The sequence below is a fragment of the Podarcis liolepis genome (assembly GCF_965112155.1).
Source record: "Podarcis liolepis genome assembly, chromosome: 3".
Taxonomy (NCBI): domain Eukaryota; kingdom Metazoa; phylum Chordata; class Lepidosauria; order Squamata; family Lacertidae; genus Podarcis; species Podarcis liolepis.
In genome coordinates, this window is record NC_139557.1 from 108,946,205 (window position 1) to 108,970,259 (window position 24,055).

Sequence of the window (24,055 nt, forward strand, 5' to 3'; positions counted from 1 at the left end):
TCCCCACCTCAGGCAGCAGGAGGCGGGCGGGCTCGGCGCTCATAGGCCGCAGGACCCTCGCTGGGCGGGGACGGGCGTTTGGCGCGCTGCTTCGCCGGCCGGAGGGACGAGCGAGCGAGAGCCGAGAGAAAAGGGGCGTCCCTTTCGCGTCGCCGCGCTCCTCTCTTGCTCCTCCTCCTCCGGCGGCGCCGCCGCCATGTCCCGCCAAAGCTCCCTCCTCAGCTTCTTCCCCATGTCGGAGGCCAAGCGCGACGGCGACGGCGGCTGCAGCCCCCACAGCGATGCCGAGCCCGAGGGCGGGCGCATGCTGTCGCCCAGAGGGTCGGGCATCCGAGGGAGGACCAGGGCGCCCCCCACGGACTGGTAAGCCCCCGCGCTGAGGAAACGAAAAGGCGGCGGCGGTTGGCGGGCCAAGAGCGTGGAGCGCGCAGGCGCCGCTTCCATGAGGTGGTGGCGGGCCTCTCTCTCGCATACTAGGCCCGAAAGCGGCGGCTTCTCAGGCCGGGTAGACCCTGAGGGAGAAAGAGAGAGAGAGAGAAAAGGATGGCGCGCGCGATAGCGGAGGGTGGGTCGGCGAGGCGCGCAGGTGAGGTGGAGGGACGGGCCTCAGGTGAGGCGGGGAGAGGCAGCGCGGGAAAAGGGCAGGTTCGCGGGGAGGCCCCTCTTCAGGAGGCCGCGCAGGCTCGTGGGGCATCTCCGCGTGGCGGGAGGCGTCCCTCTCTTCCGAGCAGAAGCGGCGGGTTGCGCCGTGATGCTGAACGGTAGCTGATGGCATCTGGCATCCTCCTCCTCCGCGAATTTGCCTCTCAGATCTTTCCGAATCGGTGGCCCTCCAGATGGAGGAGAAAGCTCCCCGAAACTGCTTAAAGCCCCCCGATTTGCAGCTTGGTATAAGTGGGTTGGTGGCCTTTTGTGTTCTCTCCCCCCCCCCCCATTGTGTTTCCTTCCCCTTTTCATATGGCAGCACATGTTACAGCCCAGTACTTTGGCACACTTAAAGGAATGCGGGGTTGGGAATCTGCCCTGTGCAACGGTTTCACGGAATCGTAAATCACTGAATCCAGAACGGAAGGAACCGTGGATGGCAGCTGTTGAATAAGATTTGGCACGGACCCCTGAGAATTATCTAGTGAAGTCCAGGCATCCCCAACCTTCGGCCCTCCAGATGTTTTGGACTACATTTCCCATCATCCCTGACCACTGGTCCTGTTAGCTAGGGATCCTGGGAGTTGTAGGCCAAAACATCTGGAGGGCCACAGGTTGAGGACGCCTGATCTAGTCCAACCCCCTGCAATGAAGGAACCTCAACATGTGATCCCCTATGCACACTGGATCCTGCTTCGCTTTGCAAATGAACTAGGGAGTTTTGTTGCTGCACCATTCCCAAGTTAATGTGAAGGAGTGCTGAAAAATATCTATACTTAAGCATACATTAAGTTTGGGCTATACAAGAGGAGTTTAAAGATTCCTGGTTGGCTAGATTTACCACTTGCTGCAATGGGTTGTGATTGAGATAGAATGTACAAGAAAACTGTCCACTTATACCACATTGCAGTCCTTCACTGATTTTTCATGAAGGTAGTTATTGCATACACTTTTTAACAGTAAAGACCGAACTTCACTCAAAGCCCATATCTATATGGCCTTCTTTTGGTGTCCGCAAACCCCTTTTAAAAATTCTCTATTGCTAGTGAGTGTTAAAATAATGTATGAAAGTGTAGCTGGTTGTGTCTCAGGAAAAGGCCTCACTTGCAGACATGACTTTCTGTTTTCCACATAACGTGAAGACATCACTTAAATTGCTTGGTGGCGGTAGGGTGGGTGTGTTTTGTGGCATCTTACCAAGTAAAATGGAGTGAATGTGCATAGGATCTAGGTGCAGGATCATTGTCTGAATGGATGGATGAATGAATGCATGCTTGCTTGAGGGCAAGTGCCCTTGAATTCAGTGCAGTTTGTTTTTTCAGGCCCAGCTGCATAGATAAGCATGCAGAACTGCAATTTATGTATGTTTTGTTGTTGTTTAGTCGTGTCCGACTCTTCGTGACCCCATCGACCAGAGCACGCCAGGCTCTCCTGTCTCCCACTGCCTCCTGCAGTTTGGTCAAACTCATGCTGGTAGCTTCGAGAACTCTGTCCAACCATCTGATCCTCTGTCATCCCCTTCTCCTTGTGCCCTCAATTTTTCCCAACATCAGGGTCGTTTCCAGGGAGTCTTCCCTTCTCATGAGGTGGCCAAAGTACTGGAGCCTCAGCTTCAGGATCTGTCCTTCCAGTGAGCACTCAGGGCTGATTTCCTTAAGAATTGATAGGTTTGATCTTCTTGCAGTCCATGGGACTCTCAAGAGTCTTCTCCAGCAGCATAATTCGAAAGCATCAATTCTTCGGCAATCAGCCTTCTTTATGGTCCAGCTCTCACTTCCATATATCACTGCTGGGAAAACCATAGCTTTAACTATACGGACCTTTGTCGGCAAGGTGGTGTCTCTGCTTTTTCAGATGCTGTCTAGGTTTGTCATTGCTTTTCTCCCAAGAAGCAGGTGTCTTTTAATTTCGTGACTGCTGTATGTTTGCTCATATGTAAATTCTGTCTAAGAACATAAGAGAAACCTACTGAATCAGGGTGATGGCCGATCTAATCCAGTATCCTGTTCTTACAGTGCCTGATCCGATGCCTGTGGGAAGCCTTCAAGGTGGGCACGAGTTAAGAAAACCCATGAGCCCTTGGTCGAGTTGATGGCATACCCTGCAACATTTCTCCAGTGAAAATAGGGATGTCCTATTTAATAATAGTAACAATAATACCATTATTTATACACCATACATCTGACTGGGTTGCCCCAGCCACTCTGGGCAGCTTCCAACATATATTAAAAACATATTAAAATATTAAACATTTAAAAAGTTCCCCATACAGAGCTGCCTTCAGATGTCTTCTAAAGGTTGGCTTGTCTCCGGGGGTCACATAACTCCATACCCTCCAACATTTCTCTGATGAAAATAGGGCTATCCTAAGGAAAAGCAAGACATTCTGAGATCAAATCAGAAACCGGGATGGCTTCTGTAAATCCAGGACTGTCCCTGGAAAATAGGGACACTTGGGGGGGGGGGAAGCTGACTTTAAAGGAAATGAAACTAAAAGTTCCCCAAACCCTTCTCTCTGCCCTGCATAATAGGGTTGGGTACCTGAGCAAAGGATCATGACTGCTGCTTGTCATCTTGGCGGCATGATTTTCACATTGCAATTTGGTGTAGTGTGTGAACTGTTTCCAACAAGTTAGAAATACAAAAGGGAAGGTGCTTCAATCTCCTAGTGACACTGATAATCAAAACTAGCACCATGCTATGAAAATCGCAGGCCTATAATAAACTGTACCAGCAGAAAATTTAGTAAACTGCACCAGCAATGTATTATGAAAACCATGGGCCCTAGAGTAGGACTTAGTCTATTTCAGGCACGTCCAACTCCCAAGACACTTCAATCTACTCCCAGTATAAAACAAACAAACAGTGATCTACCCAGAGTTGTTGACTTTTTTTTTTTTTTGAATGATGGACCAGAGTTGTTGAGTGATTGACTGGCTGGACATGCCTGGTCTGTTTGATAATCCAGACCTGGTTAAAGCATCCTGAGGGCAGAACAGGACCTGCCTGACATTTTTCGTGTTAACCTGTGGTTAACCTCTGATGAAGACTACCTTTTATGTACCAGGCTGCTGCTTTAGTGGTTAAAGGCGCTTTAGATTCCTATGGAATCAGTTGCCACATGCGGGCATGAGGGTCTATACTCCCCCTCTGTATTAGCCGACAGAGTATTTATTGATGATTTTTAACATCAAGGAGAGTGAGGTATTTGCTCAGTGTAAGATATTAGCGGTGAAGCTGCAGGTTCAGGATAGCATGGTGAAGTGCTAGTGGGTCTTTCTGTATACTTGTATTTTTACAAGGTTTACTTCTAAGGCCAGTAAAAAAAACCTGTATTACAGTAGATTAGTTCATGATGTAGCAGCATCTATTAAGGGCTAAAATAGCTAATGTGTTAATGCTTGTCTTGTGCTATGAGACATTAAACTTTCTATTCTAAACGGAACTGAGCGGGCAAGGAGTTTTCTTAATGGGAACTCTGGAAAAGGCTCACTACTGTGAAGCAGGAAAACTGAATGTTCTGCTGGAAGATTACTGGAGCTCTGCATACTCTGCTGACCACAATGGCCGAAATGGGCCATATCAAGAGATAGTGAGCCCAAATCTGAACAGGTTATGGGCCAACTGACTTCTACAAGTCTCACATCAGCAACTTTTTCTTTTTTCTCACTCAGCAAGTACTATTTTTTAAAAAATAGATTTTATTGATACATCAGAACTGTGATAGGGCATATTTTTATTTACAACAGAACAACAAAATAGAAAAAACAAAAACAATATACAGCAATAAAAAGAAATTAAAAATTAGATAATGGCAATAAATTTACAACCAACGAAACTTAAACATTCACACCACATAAATATATATAACATAAAGTTTTGACTTCAAGTTGAACCTATTTTTAATGCATCCAAGTACACGTAGTCTCAATTATTCTGGAGACCGCGTAAAGGCTGTGACCAGATTGGGATTTAGGTTTGGGGCTGCCTGGCGGTCAAAAGGCAGCATCACAAGCTTGCAAAAAATAAAATAATTGAAACAGGAGGCTACCGTCTTAGCTCTTCCCTGCTCCTTCCTTCAGTTTTTTGCTTTCCCTTGCAGAAAGCAATCGTTTCTTCCTGAGACTCTTGGTGTTCTCCTTTCAGATTTCTTTGTCTCTTCTACCTCTAGTTGAATTTCTCTCTGTGTTTAGCCTCATCATTAGTTCTTCTCCTTCCCGGCTCTGGTGTTTCTCCACTCATTTTTCAAAGTCTCTTCAGTTGTTGGCTGCCTTCCTTATCTACAGCCTCTTTAGAGACTGCATTGTCCTTGACTCTGCTGATTTCAGCCATAGTAGCCTCCAGATTTCCCCTCCCCCTCCGACTTCTTTCAAAACCAGTCTAGGGGTGGGTGGGTGGGTGTTAGAGAGCTGCCCTGCATTTTTTGTTAGTGATTAACGACCTGCTATAATTCAGAGAGCTGCATTGTCTACACCTAAGTAGAAAGGCACAGGAGAAATCTACACCCTCCTGCAGCGAGTTGCAGCAGCAAAATCACAGCCTGTAAAGACAATAGAAAATTTTACAGCAAACTGCTTCTATTCAAGATTTAGTTCCAGTCCTATCAGGGGCAGCACTTGTCACTTTCAACTGATATGGTAGATCTTCCCAGCTTTCCAGACTCTCTTGCCTGGTTGCTATTCAGAACATCTCAGAGCCAGATTTTTTTATGGGGGGGTGGACCGCCCTTCTTCTTGCATTCTTCTAACTATGGAGGATGGTTCAATGGAAGGTCAGCAGGGGGCTCTGCTTTGGCTAAGTAAGGAAGCGCAGAGAGGAGGACAATGGAATCTCCCTGGTGAAGCGGATGGCAAGATCTTCCTCAGCTGAGCTCAAGAGGAATTTCTGCATCCCTTTGAAACCTCTCAGAGCCAAGATATTCATGCAGCTCACCCTAGCATGGATGAAATGTTTTGACCTCATTACTCAACAGCAGAACCAGTCTCTGCTTCAGAATACAGCATTAATCCTGAATTTCATCCATATACTGCACCTCCTAAAGGAAGCTCTACTTGTAGATCTGGCTGAGGAAGTAATTTGGCCCTCAACTACCTCTCAATCGCCAAATGTTCTTCATCAACAGTATCTGCTTCCCCTGCTTCTCCCTCCATCTCCAGGAGGTAATCTAGAGCAGTGTTCCCCAACCTTGGGCCTCCAGCTGTTTTTGGACTACAATTCCCATCATCCTTGACCACTGGTCTTGCTAGCGAGGGATGATGGGAGTTGTAGTCCAAAAACAGCTGGAGGCCCAAGGTTGGGGAACACTGATCTAGAGCACAAGCTTCATGCAGGGGTTCTCAGTCCTTACCCAGGCACTCTGTTTCTTCTGAAGACCTTGACGCAGCCTTAAGTGCTAGCGATCAGAGCCTCTGCCACAGCCCAGTCATTTGCAAAAGTGGCTGTTTCATGGGCAGTACTCCTCAAGACCTGAACCGGTCTCACATGTCCTTGTCAAAGATTTCCAGTGCACCGGGAGGCTGATGTGCTGTCTTGCGACAACTTGGCCTCTGAACCTTTTGTAGGGGGTAAGCTCTTTGGCGAAGAGGCTTTAAAGGACATCCTAGATGAGTCTATTGACAAGAAAAAAGAGATGACACATCTTTCGCCACACTTATCAAAGCTCAAGGTCCTTCAGAGGCAGGGATTTTCAGTCCTCCCAGCCTCCTGGAACAGACAGTGCGGAGGGTTGAAAGAAAATCAACAGTCCTATTCCTGCAACACTCAACAGAACAAACCCCATCTCTCTTGGTGTTGTTACTATTCCAGTGGGAGGAAAAGTTGCCGCGATACACCCATAGTTGGCAGCAGACCATATCCGACAGATGGGTGCTGGACACTATCCGCAAATACTTACCGCCGCCAGACTCATCAGACCCCTCCAAGAAAAATGTCTGTTGTTATTACCGTTTTTCCAATAGTTACTCCATCATATTTTTTCTATCAGAGAGTATCTTTGAATTTTTAAGGGCAACCTTTCCCATTGAAAGCCATCTCCCATGTGATACTTGTACTGAATCTTCCTTTTTGGCTTGTTATTTAAAAACTGAAGAAGGAGTGGGGAGGAGCTAAGATGGCAGCTTCTTGCTTCAATTTTTTATTTTTATATTTCAAACTTGTAATGTTGCTTATTAACCACCAGGTGGTACCAAACTTAAATCCCAATCTGACAGCAGCTTTTACAGGATCTAGAAATACCTTCCATAGCAGGTATGACAGACTTTTCTGTTACATTTCCTTAGACCACCTGAATGGAGCCTGTAGCTCACAGATAGCCTGGATGTTCTCAAACATATAAAGGGCTCTTTACCACTGAATTATTTCATCTTTTCAGATAACGTCCCTGTAGAAAAGCACATACATGTATTAGTTTGAGTATTAGCATTATTTATTAAATTTGTATACCACCTTTCATCTGAAGATCTCAGGCTGCTTCATAACTGAAAACATAAAATGAGAATACAAAATACATACAACCCCCCCCCCAATAATTCCCTCCCCCAGCTGCATTTAAAAAGCTGAAGAATGTTAAATCAGTCTGGTTGAAGAGACGTTTTTGCCTGGCACATAAAGATTTGTAATGAAGGTGCCAGGCAAGCCCCCCTCAGCAGGAGCCATGGGGTGGCAGCGAGAGAAGCGAGGCTTTGCTTCCCCACCCAGTCATGCCGCCACAGTGTTGACAGAAATGGGTAAGGGAGGAGGGAGAACAGGAGGAGGAAAATGTGGCAGCAGCTGGAGTGCTCCTGCTGCCGCCTTGTGGGGCGAGATGGTTGTGGAGTTGTGCTAACACACTGGGGTGCGGAACCCACAGGAGTTGTTTAAGAAACAGAACGAGTAGCTCTGCATTTGCAGTACAGTGGAACCTCAGTTTTCGAATATAATCCATTTCGGAAGACAGTTCAACTTCCGAAACGTTCTAAAAGCGGAAGCCTCAGTTCAATGGGAAAACTCAAAACAGAAGTTGCGTCGGACATTCAGGTTCCGAAAAACGTTTGAAAACCAGAGCATTTACTTCTGGGTTCTCGGCGTTCAGGAGCCGAAATGTTTGAAAACGGAGCCATTCAAGAACCGAGGTTTCACTGTAATGGTGGGGCTCCTTGGCAGCATCCACAGCAGCAGAGGGTCGGGCATTTGCACACCACTGGCTATGCCTCTTGCCGTGGCCATTGGCACTCCATTGTTGCCTTTGCTGCTTTCTCCCGCCGCTGCCAGAAACAGCCCTCTGCTGCTGGCGCTTGAGAGTTGCTGCCTCGACCCCAACAAAGCTGGGCCCAAGTGGCCTCCGCTGAGAAAAAAGAGGAAAGAAGCTGCTGAAGCCCAATGAGCTGGAGCGGCCGGCCGGCTGCTGGGAATCACCATTAAAGGGTTGGGAGGGAGCCATGAGCTGTCTTTGGAGAGTATGATAGTGGCTAAGGACGAAATATAGCAGAAGGCATTACTACTTCAGTGCCTCTGCAAGAAGTGTTTGGTCGGATAGGAAACAAGAGTAGACATAGAGTAGATCCATTTAAGTTAAGGTGATGTTCACAATGGGTCTAGTGTGAGTAGGACCCAACATTGGATACAACCCATTGTGTGCTGCTGTACAGAATATTGCCAAAGAATGTGAGAGCTGTGCTTTTTCACAGTTTTTGGATTACTTTGGAGGAGGACAGGCGCTTTGTAGAATGAACATTGCAATATCTATATGCCAATTGCCATTTACATATGTTTCTGGGCACTTCAACTGCCCACTGACTAACCTGTTGCTATTTAGAACTCTTGGCGAGCTCAATATTTATTGCCACTGTTTGAGAGCCATGCTGTTCGCTCTGGAATCCTCCCCTCAGCGATCAGAAACTGATCAGAAACGTTATCTCATACGCTGCATATGCTTCAAGATAAGAAAAATGGGCCGGCTAACTGGGAGCTTGTTTCATCTCGTTCTAACTATGAGAAAACCAAGAATGCACCATAGGCCCAGTTACTAGGACATTCTAGATTAGGAGCCTCCTGATTGGCTCTGGATGTGGAAGAAAATTGAGCCTTTGCACTGATTTAGGTTCAAGACTCTGTTTATTAAGGCAAAGCTATTGTGCTGGGGGAAACTCCCTCATCCTCTTCCTCCCAATCAGTAGGGCTTCTGCTTACATCCAGAGCCAACAAGCTTTACAGGGGGGGGGGGGACACGGGCAAAACGTCAGACGTACAGTATCATACATCATACTTTTACCATCCATTCCATCTTCATATCTTTTAAGATCATACCAGCTGTGCTGCGAACTGGATCTATCCTAAAAGTGTTAGGATTAGTAGCTTTGTTATTCTTTATCCTCTCTTATAATTCCAAGCTATGTTTCTTAATTGTCCCAGGTTTGGGGAACAGGCCTTGACAGTCAGCGAAAAACATAATGCTTTACATTTGGAGGTGGGGATTCTACTTAAAAAAATTAAATGAAAACTTGAGTATCCTTGGGTAAAGTATGAGCTAAATTCTAAGAGAATTGTGTCTGTAACCAATGTAGTCTTTTGACTTCATAGATTATCAGTAAAAGATCTGTTATAAAGGCTATCCTTTTCTTCTTTCTTTCTTTCTTTCTTTCTTTCTTTCTTTCTTTCTTTCTTTCTTTCTGGTCTTGCAGTGACTGTGAATTTTCACCCGGCGATCTGGTTTGGGCCAAACTCGAAGGCTACCCTTGGTGGCCATGCCTTGTGTACAAGCATCCAACAGAAGGATCACTTTTCAGAGGCAGAGGAAGATCCTCTCGCATCCATGTGCAGTTCTTTGACGACGACCCATCAAGGGGTTGGGTTAGCATTAGATATATCCGACCATATACAGGTAAGAGTTGATAACTGAATGTAATAGGTGATAACAGAATATACTATATATAAATAATTGGGGGGGTGAAATTAAATGCAGGTCACATAGCTATTACAGTGGTGCCTCGCAAGACGAAAATAATCCGTTCCGCGATTCTTGTCGTCTAGCGATTTTTTCGTCTTGCGAAGCAAGCCCATTGACTAGCGCTACAGCGGTCTAGCGGCTTTCCCTGATCAGCTGTTAAGCGGGTTTTTCAGCGGAACAGCTGATAGGCGGCTTAGGGAAAGGGGGGGAGCGAAAAAAACCCGCGGGGACTCGCAAGATTTTTTCGTCTTGCGAAGCAACCCCATAGGCAAATTCGTTTTGCGAAGCGCCTGCAAAACGGAAAACCCTTTCGTCTAGCGGGTTTTCCGTCTTGCGAGGCGTTCGTCTTGCGGGGCACCACTGTACAAGCAATGCTGCATCCCTCTGTAAATTGACCACATACTGAGAGCCTTGGAAGCACTGTTCGGCTAAGATGCCCTTTCAACTTCATTTGAGTAGGATGCAGCTCTTCACTTTGACTTGACTTGGCAGTACAAGGGATTAAGGCTGTTCTGTTTCACCTAACACACACCTGTCCTGTTACTGTAGGCAACTTGCAGCCCTAGGCCACTCTTGGCAAAAGCCCCACCCGTATTGAGTGAGCAGCATTCGTTGCAGAGGGAACTATAGAGTGCCAAAGATGGTTCTGTATTCAGCACCAACATTTGATATGCTATTTTGCATGAAAATAATCATTCTGACTGTGCGAGTTACACCAAATTTTCCCCTTCCTGCTGCCCCCTGTATTCTAACAGCAGATTAGTAGTAGTTTATGTGGAATGATTTAAAAAGTCATGCAATTTAATATACGTAGTAATCTGAGTAGTGGCAGTTCTAAATAACAGTTCTGAAGAGATATGTGAATAAATGCAGAATCTTTAATTTGGGATTGTTACTGTAAAGTTTCTGCATGTTAGATAATCAAAAACTAGGAGAGACCATGAGCGTGTTTTTGCCAAAATCTATTCTCTGACTGATTCCTTTTTATATTACAGGTTCTTCTGGGAGAGATACCAGTCGGGGAGGCATGTTCTACAGTTCAAGACCTGAAATTAGAAGAGCAATGGAATTGGCAGATGCTGCTTTGAAAAAAGAGAAGAGTGAGAGACTTGAGCTGGCAGTGTGTGACAAACCTTCCGAAAGCGAGGAAGAAGACGATGAGGAGATGGAGGTCACTCTTTATAATTCTTGTTTCCAGAAGCAATTAGAAAAACGGGAAGAGAGGATGTTCATGATTTGTAGGACAGTTCTGTATATGTAGATAGTTGCCTTTCTCTTTATTGTTCTGGAACTGTAACAAGTATGTGTCTGAACTCACATGCATGTCCACACTCACATGTACACACACTAACTAGAGGTTTGGGATCTTTTGGTAGAATTATAACATGTCCATTTCTGAATATGTGTTTGCTTCTGTTCCTGCCTAAATAAAACTCCTAACACCCAATACTTCTTGTTCTGGGCTGGCGATCATTACTGCTACTACTACTACTACTACTACTACTATTGTTAGTAGTGGTAGTAATCTGCCCTATACTCCTAGATCTCAGGGTGGTTCACAGCATAACAATCTCTTAATTGCCAGACGGGCGGCCCAGTAATTTTTAGAGGCAAACAAATAGCTTTACATTCAGATTCTTGGGGAACACATTAAAAAAACAAAGCTTGGTTTATCATATGAAATGAAAATGACAGAATACATAAATGCTGTTTCAGACAGTAAAATTACAGTTCAGGCAGGTAGCAAATCCTACCATACACACACCTTGATCTAAAGAGTGTACGAATCCCTGCCTATTCTCAAAAGCCTGCGGAAGTGAGCGTGACCATTATGCTAGCAAGACTCACACTAATAGTAAGTTAAGAAATGGAGGAGGTGGGGAGAATACCTGTCCTTAGGCATGTGTGTGTTCATTCCTTGTGAGCGCAGAATGAAGATCCTTGGAGCTAGGACAGCCACTGCCTACAGATTTTGGGGTTCCTTTATACCCTTTTCTTTGTGGAGAAGGGAGGGGACTTTTCAGCTGGACAATTCCTATTGTTTCAGTTGCCTTTCATTGAGAGTTCCTACCCATTTCTCACTTCCCCCATGTTGCAGATTAAGAGTTTGAAAGACTCATCTTAGTGGGCTGTGACTGAACTAGTTATCTTGGTGCATTCTCTGTGTTTAAGTTATAATAACATTATAGTAATTGTCTCCATCCAGGGCGTCAGTAGGCTGTACTTGGGAAATTTGCATGTGTTAACCTTCATGCAAAGTGTGAGGAGTTCAGGATGTTGTCTGAATGCCTTTCAGGGCATGCTTTTGATAAGGCTGGTACCTGGGTCAAGCAAGGCTCAATGTGGGAAATCTTGTGTTAAATTTTAAGTTATGTCACCCTCCTTACTGATGCTATAATGTACAGTAATAAACCACAGAATAAGTTCAGAATGACGCACAGCTATTCACAGCAGCACTTTCTTCTGTGGTTATGAGCCAACTTTCCCGGGGTAGAGCATGGTACTCTGTAAGGAAAGCTTGGAGGAGAACACACCCCATCCTTTATGCTTGTCACTTAATTCAAGGCTATGCAAGTGCATGTTTAATTTGCTGAAATGGATGACTTTCAGGTCGCCTCAGAGCAGAACATAAATTGGGAGTTGCCTGTAGGGGCTTTCCTTCACAATTGAAAAAGAAACCTCTTGGTTGTCCATCTCTTTCAGGGTCTTTAGAACTGATATCTGACTGCTGAAGAACTGTGTGTAGGCTTGAACAAAACGGAAGTATTGGAGACAACTTATTCCAGCTTTTGATGCAATTGAGCGTATCTACTGCTCTGCCATAGAACTCCTAATTGCATACCCATCGTTGCGCTAGTCCAAGAGGAGAGGTTGAAACCTCTCACTCACCTATCACAAATCCGATGAGCAGAGGGAGATCACATCCCCATTGTTCACTGGTCATGATGGAGAAGTTGAAATCTCATATCTGCAGGATAACGTGGCCCGACAACCTCACCTGCTGCTTAATTTAAAACAACAACGAGAAGAAGACAGCAGCCAAATTGTTGGGTCCCCCATCAGAAAGCTTGCCTTGTCAAAGTTGTAGCATTAGCCTGTCTTTAAAGCATCCGATTTTTTATACTACTTCTTTTTTGTCTTTGGCAGGTGAGCGATGAGGGTGATGATTTTGGCACATCTGAGGAAGTGAAACGTAGAAAAAGGCAAATTGCAAGAAAGCAACATGCTGAGAAATCCAAAAAGAGAAAGATCATGGATTCCGACAGTGAACGCGAGTATTCAGACATGGAGTTTAAACCTGATGAAGCTAGCAGTGATGAAAATAGCGTTGGAGTTGGTGACAGTGATGCTTCTGAATCGGAGGCTGACCCAGGAAAGAAAGTAAAGCGTCCCATTAAAGTCTCCCCTAAACCAGTGCTGGAAAAGGCATCTAAACCTCCCCAGAATAACGTGTCTGTAACGCCCAGCAGAGAAACAAATCTTTCTGCTGAGATAAAGTATAAGTTATCATCTTTTGCAGCTCCTGAATGCTTTGATTTTCAGCCAAGCATTAACGGAGGAGGAGCAGGAGCAGATGGCAATCCGACTTCATGGGAACATGATAAAATTGACTGGCTCCAGGATGGTAAAAGGAAAGATGCTCGTAGGAGACGGCAAAATGATCCAGATTATGATCCAAATACTCTGTTTGTGCCAGAGGACTACCTTAGAAACTGCACTCCGTTAATGCGGAAGTGGTGGGAGATGAAGAGCCAGAATTTTGATGGCGTGCTTTTCTATAAAGTTGGGAAGTTCTATGAGCTCTTCCACATGGATGCTGTTATTGGTGTTAACAAGATGGGCCTGTCGTTCATGAAAGGCACTTTTGCGCACTCTGGTTTCCCAGAGATAGCATTTGACAGATACTGCACTATATTAGTCCAGAAAGGTTACAAAGTGGTTCGTGTCGAGCAGATTGAGACTCCTGAGATGATGGAAGCACGCTGTAGAGCCTTGGCCCACCCGACAAAATACGACAGAGTTGTGCGCCGAGAAATATGCAGGGTTATTTCCAAGGGGACACAGACCTATGGTATTCTAGATAGTGACGATTTGGACAGCTACAACAAATACCTCCTCTGCGTGAAAGAAAAAGTTGACGATTCTGCTGGCCTTCAGCGCACCTATGGAGTATGCTTTGTGGACACGACAGTGGGGAAGTTCTACCTGGGTCAGTTCTCGGATGACCGCCATTGCTCAAGGTTTAGAACTCTCTTGGCTCATCATATTCCTGTGCAGATACTTTTTGAGCGAGGGAACCCCTCTGCAGAAACACAGAAGATATTCAAAGGCTTACTCCCCTCTACTGCGCAAGAAGGTTTGATTGCTGGGTCTCAGTTCTGGGATGCATCTAAAACATTAAAAACATTGATTGAAAAAGGCTACTTCCAGGACAAAGAAAATCTAAGCAGTGAGCCCATCCTGCCGCCAGTAATCAAATCTATGACTGCGGAAACTGACTCACTGGGACTTACCCCTGGGGAAAACGCTGAGCTTGCGCTCTCTGCTCTTGGCTGCTGTGTCTTCTACCTTAAAAAATGCATTATTGACGAGGAGCTCTTATCAATGGGGAAATTTGAAGAATACATTCCTGTGGATGTTGATATTGCAAAAGAACAAAACTCAAGCAGTCTGTTTGCGAAAACAAGCCAGAGGATGGTGTTGGATGAGGTCACCCTGACAAACCTAGAAATTCTGCAGAATGCAACCACTGGGTCAGAAGAAGGCACATTGCTGGAAAATATTGACACTTGTTGTACGCCCTTTGGAAGGAGACTCCTGAAACAGTGGCTCTGCGCACCGTTGTGTAATCCTTCCACCATCAATAACCGCCTGGATGCAGTTGAAGACCTCTTAGCTGAAGCTGCCAAAATGTCAGAAATCCGTGACCTTTTAAGGAAACTCCCAGACCTTGAAAGGCTTTTAAGCAAAATTCACAGTATTGGGTCATCCCTTAAGAACCAGGACCACCCTGGCAACAGGGCTGTTTTATACGAGGAGGCCAGATACAGCAAGAAAAAAATTGTAGACTTTTTGTCCGCACTGGAAGGTTTTAAAATAATTATGGAAATTATCTCAATTTTGGAAGATATTGCTGATGGTTTTACATCCAAAACACTAAGGCAGATAGCGATGGTCAAATCTAAGAATCCAGAAGGCCGCTTCCCAGACATCAAAGCAGAACTAGAAAGGTGGGATGCAGCTTTCGATCATAACGTTGCACGAAAGACTGGTGTGGTTAACCCAAAAACTGGGTTTGACACTCAATATGATAAAGCGCTAGAGGATATAAGCAGCATTGAGGAAGGCCTTCGTCAGTATCTGGAAAAGCAGCGCAAACGGCTTGGCATTAAAGCTGTGATGTATTGGGGAGCAGGCAAGAACCGCTACCAGATGGAGATTGCGGAGGGTTCGGTGCCTGCGAACCTGCCTGACGATTATGTGTTGAAATCTACCAGAAAGGGCTTTAAGCGCTACTGGACTAAAGACCTGGAGAAAATGCTGAACGACATCATCAACGCTGAAGAACGGAGGGATACGGCACAGAAAGACTGTATGAAGAGGTTATTCTACAACTTTGATAAAAGCAGTGAAGACTGGCACACGGCAGTGGAATGCATTGCAGTTCTAGGTACGAAGACTTCTACCATAGTATATTCAAGTTGAAAATGTACTATTAATTCGTTAGCGTGTGGGCAGCTTGAAAGAGCTGGGGTTCCGTAATACGGAATATTGCCAGCTAATCCCTTGCAAAGAAACCAGTGTGGAGTGCCACTGTGTATATTAGGAATATTAGCCGAGGGTGGGGGCTAAATGTTAGTATGCAGAAAATGATTGTTTCCCTGCTTCTGCGCAAGGAGTGACTCTTAGCAAAGGCAGTTGATAGCTCCGTGCAGTGATGAGCATAATGATGCATAATCTTGTAACCTGTGTGATTATTATTACAGTTGCAACAGCCGTCGCTGCACTTGCTCGGGGAGAAACTCTATGCACCTCATATCTCTTCAGACTGATGAGAAGGGTGTGTGTCCTGTCCTGGCATCCAATGAAATGTGTGCATGTCTAAGGAGGCATTTTCAGTAAAGGAGAGACTGAGCCAGGGCAGACAGGAACTGAGCAGGAAAAGCAAACAGCCTCTTGTGCATTTGGGGGGGAATATATACTGAGAGCTTCAGTGAGTGCCATAGGAGGAGATGCTAGTTGGGTACGCTGGTTGTCCTCTGCCGTATCTTATGAGGTGGGCTGTGTCCCACAAAAGATGATATGGTATAGTTTTTCAGAGCAAGCCTGCTTTAAGCAAGAGTACTTGCAATCTAAATCTATAGGTAAGGAGTCAGCCTGAGTTCTAGAGAAGCTGAGAGCTCAGCACAGAGATATATTCAAAACTGTGAAAGTACCATATTTTTCCTTGTACAAGATGACCCCTACTTTTTTTGAACCCAGAATTAAGAAAACAAAACCCTAAAATAGATGGGTGGCAATGGAAGCCAAGCCAAGAAAGGTGGCGGTTTGAGGAGGAGGGGGGAAGGAAAGGGTGCTCTTACTTCAGTGGTTGTGCTGGCGGGGCTTCAGGACGCAAGCCAGTCACCAGCGTTCAGCCTGCAGTGGGAGGAAAGGGACAACAGCAGGAGGGACTGCCACAATCCTGGAAAAAACCTTGTCTTAAACATGGAAAAATAGGGTATTCCCAGGCTTTCTGTTTAAGATTGCCATCACCTTCTGCTCTTTTTTGTATAGTTTCAGTCTAATCTAATTAATGGAAACTCTATCCCTCAATTATTTTAAAATTAAACAAATTTCAAACTTCCATATTATTTATACTTTCCTAATAATTGTGCGTTAATTGAAATTTCTGTGTTGGATGTTAGCAGTATGTAGTGCATAAAAGCTTCTGGTTTGGTGGAGAAGATAGTGAAAGTTTTGTGACTGAAGTACTTGGAAGTAACTGATACAGTGGTACCTCGGGTTACAGACGCTTCAGGTTACAGAAATAGTACCTTGGGTTAAGAACTTTGCTTCAGGATGAGAACAGAAATCGCGCAGCGGCGGTGCAGCAGCAGCGGGAGGCCTCATTAGCTAAAGTGGTGCTTGAGGTTAAGAACAGTTTCAGGTTAAGAACAGACCTCCGGAACGAATTAAGTACATAACCAGAGGTACCACTGTACTTTAGTCACCTGTGATATAGCCCAGTGCTCTGAAGAAGGAATACAGGAAACGGGAAAACTGACTGGGATTTTCTCTTCCCCCACCCCAATAGATGTCCTAATGTGCTTTGCACACTATAGCCAGGGATGTGATGGACCGTTGTGCCGACCTGTAATTGTGCTTCCGGAGAGCAACACGCTGCCCTTTTTGGAGCTGAAGCATTCCCGCCACCCCTGCATTACAAAAACCTCATCGGACGATGACTTCATCCCTAACGATATCCTCATAGGTGTACAGGATGAAAAGGCAAATCCGGAGAGCAGGACTTGCTGTGTTCTAGTGACTGGTCCAAACATGGGAGGAAAGTCCACACTCCTGAGACAGGTGATCATAGAACAAGACACTTGGAAGCATGGTTTATCTGTATAATTCCCCTCTTTTTTACAGGCTAACTACCCCATTGGGATTGGTTAAGGGGTTTCTTCCCCCAATCGGTGCATGTTCTGTTCTTTCATTTGCAACATGCAGGCTAGGTATAGGGCAGTTTACAAAAATAGAAAGAGAGAGAGAGTGTGTGAGTGAGTTCCCATTGCAATCTGGATTGTGTGAGAAGACTGGAGAGGGGCTGAAAGTTGGGTCAGGTAGGAAGTTGGGTTAGCTGGGCTTTGGGACTCTGACATGTACTGTATAAATACATTGACATGTATAAATACATATGAATTCCTATAGGAAAATAACATGCGCAGGACAAATCGTCCAAATGCTTTTAGCAAAGTAGCATTCATTTAAAACGAGGCTAAACCCAATGTTAGTAACATTCCTGCTTACCTAGATCCTACTATTCAAATAATTAGGCAATTGTACTTTGTTCAGTTTTCTTTCATCACCTGTTTGATGTGGAAGTGGATAGTATGTAGAACAGCAGGATTCTGTTGGGGAGGGGGGAAAAGATGTGCCCTTTCCATACGTTCAGTGTTTTTAATACCCTAGATTGCCCAGTCACAAGAGCTGTTGGCTGGAAGGCTACTCCTTGCCTAAATGTTTGCTCTTACAGAATGAGGATCGGATCATAACGGAGCATTGTGAGAGCACAAGTAGGAAGCATTTGTAACCAAGATGGCAAAACATTACAAATGCTTCCTGTCTTTCCTCTCTAAAACCAAGGGAACCAGTCGAACATACAGTGGTACCTCGGAAGTCGAACGGAATCCTTTCCGGGAGTCGGTTCAACTTCCAAATCGTTCGGAAACCAAAGCTTGGCTTCCGACTGGAGGCTGCGGAAGCTCCGTCGGACGTTTGGGTTCCAAAGAACGTTTGCAAACCGGAACACTCACTTCCGGGATTGCGGTGTTTGGGAGCCAAAACGTCTGAGTACCAAGGTGCTTGGGATCCAAGGTACAATTGTATTTCCAAAATTTAGTTTTTCCAGAATTCCATTATCTGTTCAACTGACTTCCATTTCCACAGCAGCATTGGGGTGCTTAAGTATGTTTAAATCCCTGCTGACTGATATCCATTAGGGCTCTGTTGAGCTGTATAGAAACTCTAAAATAAGATGGAATAATTCAGCATTAAACATCGGGTTGGTGTGGCATGCTCTACTGCCAACTCTTATTTGTGGGAATAGATGGGGGTTTGAAGGTGTCAATTTGTACTGGGCAGTCCAAAGGTAGACAACTTCATTTTGGTGGAAATAGCATTGGAGGAGGTATTGAACTGAAGCATATCTTCCTTAGCATCAGGACAAGCAGGTGAAGCGAGTTCTCTAATGCCTATTGGTTTTATTGCTTTGCAGACTGGCCTCGTGGTGATCATGGCCCAGTTGGGATGCTTTGTACCTGCCGAGTCTTGCAGGCTTACTCCTGTCGACAGAATATTCACCAGACTAGGGGCTTCAGACAGAATTATGTCAGGTGAGTTCTGTCCGTTTTGGGGTTTCCAAGAAAAAAATGCTAAAGCAAAACAGGCGACACGGAACTTTTTGTAAAGGAGAAGGGTGTGTCCACCTCAAAATACGTGTACAGTGGTACCTCGGGTTACAGATGCTTCAGGTTACAGACTCCACCAACCCAGAAATTGTACCTCGGGTCAAGAACTTTGCTTCAGGATGAGAACAGAAATTGTGTGGCGGCGGCACGGCGGCAGCGGGAGGCCCCATTAGCTAAAGTGGTACCTCAGGTTAAGAACAGTTTCAGGTTAAGAATGAACCTCCAGATCGAATTAAGTTCTTAACCTGAGGTACCACTGTATATGAAAATGGTTATACAGTGACAAGCGCTAGAAATACTTATGGGGAGGGTGGGAATGGTCTGGCCTCTAGACTCTCCTCTCTCCTGCCTATCCATACTTACCGTATTTTTCGCTCTATAACACGCACCCGACCATAACACGCACGTAGTTTTTAGAGGAGGAAAGTCCGTAGGCATGCCACCCATAGGCATACCCTCCATAACACGCACAGACATTTCCCCTTACTTTTTAGGAGGAAAAAAGTGAGTGTTATGGTGCAAAAAATACGGTACTTAAGACAGATGTACCCTGAGGAAGTGAGGAAGCCCAGACCAAGGAGCCCATGACCATCAGTAGTCTAAGAAACCTGGCAGCTCTGACCCCTCCCTCCCCTGTAGCCCCTTAAGACCCATGTGCCCTGAGGGAAAGCAGCAGGGAAGAAGCCCGGGACGGGGGTTTGTGCCAGCAGGTCCTGAAGCTGGCCTGAGAAAGAACAGATTGGTTCCTAAGTGAAACGCTAGTTCTGGGTTACGGCAGCAGGGGCATCAGTGAGGGAAATGCCAAAGGTTCCTTAACTGAGGTGGGAAAGGAACTGCTCCTTACAGATGAAGGAACATTTGAAGGGCTCAACTACCAAAAGCGGCTTCCACTGAGGCAAAAGCATCGTTTTCATATTGCGGAGCTCAAGTGGGCCACTTCACAGACCTCCTCTCAGAGTTAAAGTTAAGGTTTTTAAGGCTGCAATCCTGCACAGTTATTTAGGAGTAAACCCAGATTAAATTCAGCAGGGCTTACTCCTGAGTAGACATTGCACAAGATGGTGCAATGGCTTGAAAGCTTAGTTTAGATATGGGAAGCCCAGGTTCAAGTCTCCACCCTGTTGAAAGCTCCCCGAGTCATCTTGGGCCTGGTCTGAAGGCATGAGTCCACCACCTCACTGGAAGTTAAGCAGACCTGGTCAGTATCTGAAACGGATCCTTCCTGGGAATCACATTCATGGCACCTCGGTTTCACGACGAAAAGGTGGGGTATAAATGCAAGAATATTCAAATTGACAGACTGTGATGCCGCACATTTAGCTGCTGCCAAAATGCATGTAGTTCTTCCTGCCTCTGCTCTCATCACCACTCCTGCTCCACACTTCCGTGGAGGCCCCTTGCGTGATTTAGAAACCTGGAGTGACCAGGATGCTTTCTTCTTCTACCAGGGGAAAGTACATTCTTTGTTGAGCTGAGTGAGACTTCCAGCATACTACGACATGCAACAGAGCACTCTCTCGTTCTTATGGATGAACTAGGTATGTAATAACTTTTGCAATATCTGTCTCTTTTTTAAAAGACTTGTTTTTTGCCCACTTACAGGTATGTCAGGTTAACAGCCCGATTGGCAGGCTACAGCTGCCTGTACTCAGTCTGTGGCACTGCACAAATTCCCGACTTAAGTACTGTGTTGCAGAGCAAGAGCTTGGTTGCGTGACCTTGTATGTACCAGTGCCATTTAAAGCAAGCCCTCAGCAACTATGCCTGCAGCTATCGTGCCAGCACAGCGCTCCTGGGCTATAGATGCTAGGTGTGCTAACAGGGCATATGAAACAGCCGAGAGCCCAATTTAAACAAGGCACTGGATGCTGGCAACACCATATGGGAAGTTCTTGCCCAATTGGACCCAAGATTCTCGTTCTGGTTTCCAAGACGGATAAATGTGCCTGGGTTGGTCACAGTGGCTTTGCTTAAGCAAACTAAAGTGCACAAATACAGACATCCTGCTTCCACCCCAGGATCTTGACAATCCCATTTAGCATCATGCGAGAGAGAGCGGTCAACTATTACTCAAACCAGTCTGCCCGATAATCTCATTTGATGTGTGGATGGCTGGGAACAGTGTGTGTTGTGCCACCTTTCATTTGGAATCGAAAGGATCTTTTTCAGTAGCAGGCAAAGACCATTTTATTCAAGGCCTTCTAGTTTGCTTGAGATTCTCTGGCTGTCATAGTGGTTTTATTTTGAAGAAACTTGCCTAGTTGTTGTTTTTTACCCATGCTACTCATGTGCACTAGAAAGGGTATTATTTGAATGTTGCCACTTCCTCCCATACACTATCTTAAGCCATCTGTGACTGCAGCTGATGAGAGTCTTAACATACTTTTACAAATTTTCCTGGCCCTTCCTTTTTTTAAAAACCTGATCAGAAGTTTTGGAGAACTCAAAAGCTTGCTTTTGTAACAATCTGGTTTGCCTAAGAAGGATACCGTCCTGATACAGATTTTGGAATAAATATTTTTATTAGACTAAATCATTGCTTGCTAAACAAAGTATCTCACAGCAAGCTCGTTTGAATTTCCCGAATAACTTTGCCCAATTCTAGTTCAGAATGTTGAGCCAAGGCTGCAGTTTATATACATATAATGGAATGATCACACAAGAAACCTCCCATTATGGGAGAGGTCCTGATTATTCAAGTTTTGGAAGTTCTGTTCTTTTTATGAAAGGGGTCTTGTTTAGGGTCTCACCTGCATGTGATGGTGAAGACAGGATGGCTGAGCTACTTAGTCACCCTGCTTTAAAAGTGGTTCAAATTCTCAGTATGCTGTTGGTTGTTTCTTAGTTGTTTGGAGTTTTTTGGGAAAGAAGGGGAAAGATCCAGCCTAGTGCAAGCTTCAAAATGTATTTCAGCCGCTTTGGCAATGCCTTGGAGTTTTAAACTCAGCTTTCTTTACTTTCCAGGTCGAGGTACAGCTACCTTTGATGGAACTGCTATTGCTAGTGCAGTTGTCAAAGAACTTTCAGAGAACATCAAATGCCGCACCATGTTTTCAACGCATTACCATTCTTTAGTAGAGGATTATTCTCACACCCCTTCTGTGCGGTTGGGACACATGGTATGTAACACTTCCTTTCCCTTCAAAAGTGGTCTCGCCTGCAGAGGGCTTACAGGCTGGAACTCCCTTTCTTCAACACAGCCATTCTGCTAAATGAAATGAACCCCGCTGTTCCATTACTTTGAGAGTGGCCAGTTGAAACTTGCTAGTAAACAAAGTAGACCATTAAAGGCCTAGATGAGCTGGTAGGATTTGAACCAAGGGCCATTGATCCACTTTTCTTTCTGCTGTTTTTTCTTTTCAGGCATGTATGGTGGAAAATGAGACTGACGATCCTAGCCAAGAAACAATTACATTTCTCTACAAATTCATCAAAGGTGCTTGCCCTAAAAGCTATGGCTTTAATGCAGCAAGGCTTGCTAACATTCCCGAAGAAGTTATTCAGAAAGCTCAAGAAAAGGCAAAAGAGTTTGAGGCAACTACCCTCTCACTACGATTGTTCAGGTAAGATTTTTCACCATGTGCTTTCCTTGCAGGGCGGGGCAATGCTAGTGTCCTAAAACCTTGCTTGCTTGCTGCAGGAGATGGTTTAAACTAGCTTGCTGTGATTGCACAGCACTGTTATACATTATATTGAGCCTAGCCGGAAGCGCAAGCAGTGTGAACAATACATTAAGCTTGGTATTATTGTAAAGTCTTTCCCCTAGTTTTAAACATGCATATGTTGATTGTGTGTTTTCCCAGGAAACAGTGCCAGATAGCTGAAGGAGCTCCACTAGCCAGAGATGAGCTTGACAAGCTAGCCGTGCTTCCTGTGTGAGACAACCTGTAATAAGTTTCTACAGCAGTTTTTGAAGGCATTATGCAAACAACAGTGATCTAATAAACTTTATTTTTTAAAAATGACCATTTTCCATTGTATTTCCTAGGAAATTAAACCCTTTTAATTCTTAGCTACCCCTCTACATAATGGTTATTGAATACTCCACAATATATTAAGTCTAGATGTTATGGTACATGCATACACTTTCAGGCTGTTGATTACCCACTGTCACCAATACACATAAATGGAAAAAAAGCTATGAAACTGTATAGGGCTGTCTATATACTTTTGTCTCATCTTCATTAGAGGAGGAAATTGCAATTTTCAGCAGTTCATAAGAGTTAATGTCCAAGACTGTTCAATAAAACTGTGAACAGAGTAAATACAGGATTGTTTTGAGGAGATGTTCTTACAACAGTGTACTTTAAAACATAGTAAAACCTCTTAACTGCAAACTGTCGCCTGCATACTTTGTTTTAATAGTGCATTATCTCCCAGGAAGCCTCATTAAAACATTGTTTCTCAAAGTGATGTGAAGACCATGGGGGGGGGCGGGGAAGGGGGAAAGGAGGGATATTCTAACTGCAAAGGATACCAGAAAAATTGCTGGATATAATTTAAGATTAGTGTTCTCTTTCATAGAAAGAACGTACATACTGGGACATGAGTACAGTTACAGCAAGTCTAGATGTGCTAACAAAACAGGACACATTCAAGTACAATAAGATTTGCTTGAAATTAAAAACTACATGAGATTAAAGCATTAAAATCATCTCAATCTGAATAAATGTTTTTTAAAAAAATCAAAATAAATGCAGAAGTGCTAGCTCACATTTTTTACCATATTACAAAAAGCAATTGGTACCCATGTCCATAAAGGCAGCAACAAAGACTGCTGCTAGTCTACAGAATAGTACTACTGCAAATGGGACTGTGTTTCAATGCTACTTGTAGAAACACCAGCCTTTTGGAAGTTGGTATCTGTACAAAGATGCAGCTTATTTTCTTCACATCTGTCCCTTAGTCTTTGTTTTACACAGTAATGCTGAAACGCCCAGTTCTGTTATCCTGAGTCAACATATTGCCACTTTCTTTTTGGTAGGTTGAGCTCCATAGTGTCACCACTTTTACACATCCTTTTTTAAGTCTCCCTCTGCAGAAATGGGCAAGTATAACTTCCTCAAAAAACAAAATTAACAGTTACGATAGAATGGCAGGACTTTTTTCTTCCTTTCTTTCTCAAAAGTAATTCAGTTGTGCTGCAGCGTATTAGATTCTATAGGAGGAGCAGAGTCATATAGTGTATCTGTATCATGGGTCGGTTCTCCGGCTAATGTACATGGATTGGAGAGTGTTCCAGCACCACAGTCGCAGAAAAACCTGGAAGAGAGAAGTCTTTGAAATACCAGCAGGGGAAAAAGTGGCACTACGT

The 24,055-nt window shown here is 44.7% G+C and overlaps 2 protein-coding genes and 1 long non-coding RNA gene across 8 annotated transcripts in view; 1 reads left to right on the forward strand and 2 right to left on the reverse strand.

Annotated features, from left to right (window-relative positions):
• Positions 1-22,706, forward strand: MSH6 (mutS homolog 6). 2 transcript variants are annotated; one of them, XM_083494113.1, is made up of 10 exons: positions 1-363; positions 9,303-9,502; positions 10,564-10,739; positions 12,716-15,239; positions 16,866-17,137; positions 18,549-18,666; positions 20,190-20,279; positions 21,706-21,860; positions 22,105-22,304; positions 22,545-22,706. In XM_083494113.1, exons 1-10 carry the CDS (start codon positions 197-199, stop codon positions 22,618-22,620), a joined length of 3,978 nt encoding a protein of 1,325 aa, XP_083350239.1. In that variant the 5' UTR covers positions 1-196; the 3' UTR covers positions 22,621-22,706. The 2 variants fall into 2 exon arrangements, with proteins under 2 accessions (XP_083350239.1, XP_083350240.1); XM_083494114.1 differs by lacking the exon at positions 1-363 and adding an exon at positions 636-898.
• Positions 20,640-21,711, reverse strand: LOC310703016. Its single transcript, XR_014523895.1, has 2 exons — positions 21,026-21,711; positions 20,640-20,993 (listed from the first exon to the last, which is right to left on the reverse strand). It is a non-coding gene; the product is annotated as an uncharacterized lncRNA (long non-coding RNA).
• FBXO11 (F-box protein 11) overlaps positions 22,675-24,055 on the reverse strand; it is a 69,482-nt gene continuing 68,101 nt past the window's right edge. For all 5 annotated transcript variants that reach the window (XM_083494277.1, XM_083494278.1, XM_083494281.1 and 2 more), the window contains exon 23: positions 22,675-24,003. In XM_083494277.1, coding sequence (XP_083350403.1) covers positions 23,874-24,003 — 130 coding nt within the window. In that variant the 3' untranslated portion in view covers positions 22,675-23,873. The remainder of the gene's footprint in view (positions 24,004-24,055) is intronic.

Bases quoted from the DNA above. Each gene is read 5' to 3' on its own strand.
- MSH6 (XM_083494113.1), top strand. From the start codon at position 197: ATGTCCCGCCAAAGCTCCCTCCTCAGCTTCTTCCCCATGTCGGAGGCC. The intron at 15,240-16,865 runs GTACGAAGACTT...CCACCCCAATAG, and splicing joins GGAATGCATTGCAGTTCTAG to ATGTCCTAATGTGCTTTGCA. The intron at 18,667-20,189 runs GTGAGTTCTGTC...TTCTTCTACCAG, and splicing joins TTCAGACAGAATTATGTCAG to GGGAAAGTACATTCTTTGTT.